At 53.5% G+C, this 686-nt stretch overlaps 2 protein-coding genes across 22 annotated transcripts in view; one reads left to right on the top strand and one right to left on the bottom strand.

The window, feature by feature from the left end:
• The window catches only part of LOC112550096 (proline-rich extensin-like protein EPR1), a 6,982-nt gene extending 6,492 nt beyond the window's left edge, over nucleotides 1-490 (bottom strand). Inside the window, exon 1 of the mRNA XM_025202705.1 lies at nucleotides 1-490. This exon is cut by the window's left edge and continues 1 nt beyond it. Coding sequence (XP_025058490.1) covers nucleotides 1-31 — 31 coding nt within the window. The 5' untranslated portion in view covers nucleotides 32-490.
• The window catches only part of LPP (LIM domain containing preferred translocation partner in lipoma), a 432,466-nt gene that overhangs the window by 84,254 nt on the left and 347,526 nt on the right, over nucleotides 1-686 (top strand). The gene's annotated exons all lie outside the window — the stretch shown is intronic.

Genomic DNA, 686 nt, shown 5'->3' with positions numbered 1-686 from the left:
AGGGCTGATGGTTTCCACAGTGGGTTTGCATGGATGGGTTGGAGAGGGCTGATGGTTTGGACCGTGGGTTTGCACAGATGGGTTGGAGAGGGCTGATGGTTTCCACAGTGGGTTTGCATGGATGGGTTGGAGAGGGCTGATGGTTTGGACCGTGGGTTTGCACACATGGGTTGGAGAGGGCTGATGGTTTCCACAGTGGGTTTGCATAGGGCTGATCTTGCCTCAAAGAAGAGGTTGGACTGGATGGTCTCTAGAGGTTGCTTCCAGCCCAACTTTCCTATGATTCTCTGACTTTTTTTTTTTAATTGGGAACTGTTCATTGTCCAAAGGGTTAAACCCCCTCTACAGCCCCAGTAAAACAAGAATAGACCCTTTCTGCTGTTTCCCCCGCTGCAAATCTAGCTAGATGTGCTGTCCGGGGTGACTCGCGCTGCCCGGTGAGTTTGCAGATGCTGGGTTTCAAACGTCCTTTCCATCAGCACACACTGGAGCTCTGCAACACCGGGAACACAAAGGGTTCGCTCAGCTTGGCTCCGAGTTCCCGAGCACATGAAAACGAGCTGTGTAAAATGTTCTTGGCACGCTTCTGAGAACAGCAGTCTAGATGCACGTATCGTTATCGAGCCGTTTGCAGAGCGTCTTCTCCCTCGGAGCCCGGGGAAGGCGCGTCCCCGGCAGCCGGCGAG

Source organism: Alligator sinensis, unplaced genomic scaffold, assembly GCF_000455745.1.
Source record: "Alligator sinensis unplaced genomic scaffold, ASM45574v1 scaffold301_1, whole genome shotgun sequence".
Classification (NCBI taxonomy): domain Eukaryota; kingdom Metazoa; phylum Chordata; order Crocodylia; family Alligatoridae; genus Alligator; species Alligator sinensis.
Note: the sequence above shows the minus strand (reverse complement) of the source record. Positions and strands in the feature narration are given on the sequence as shown.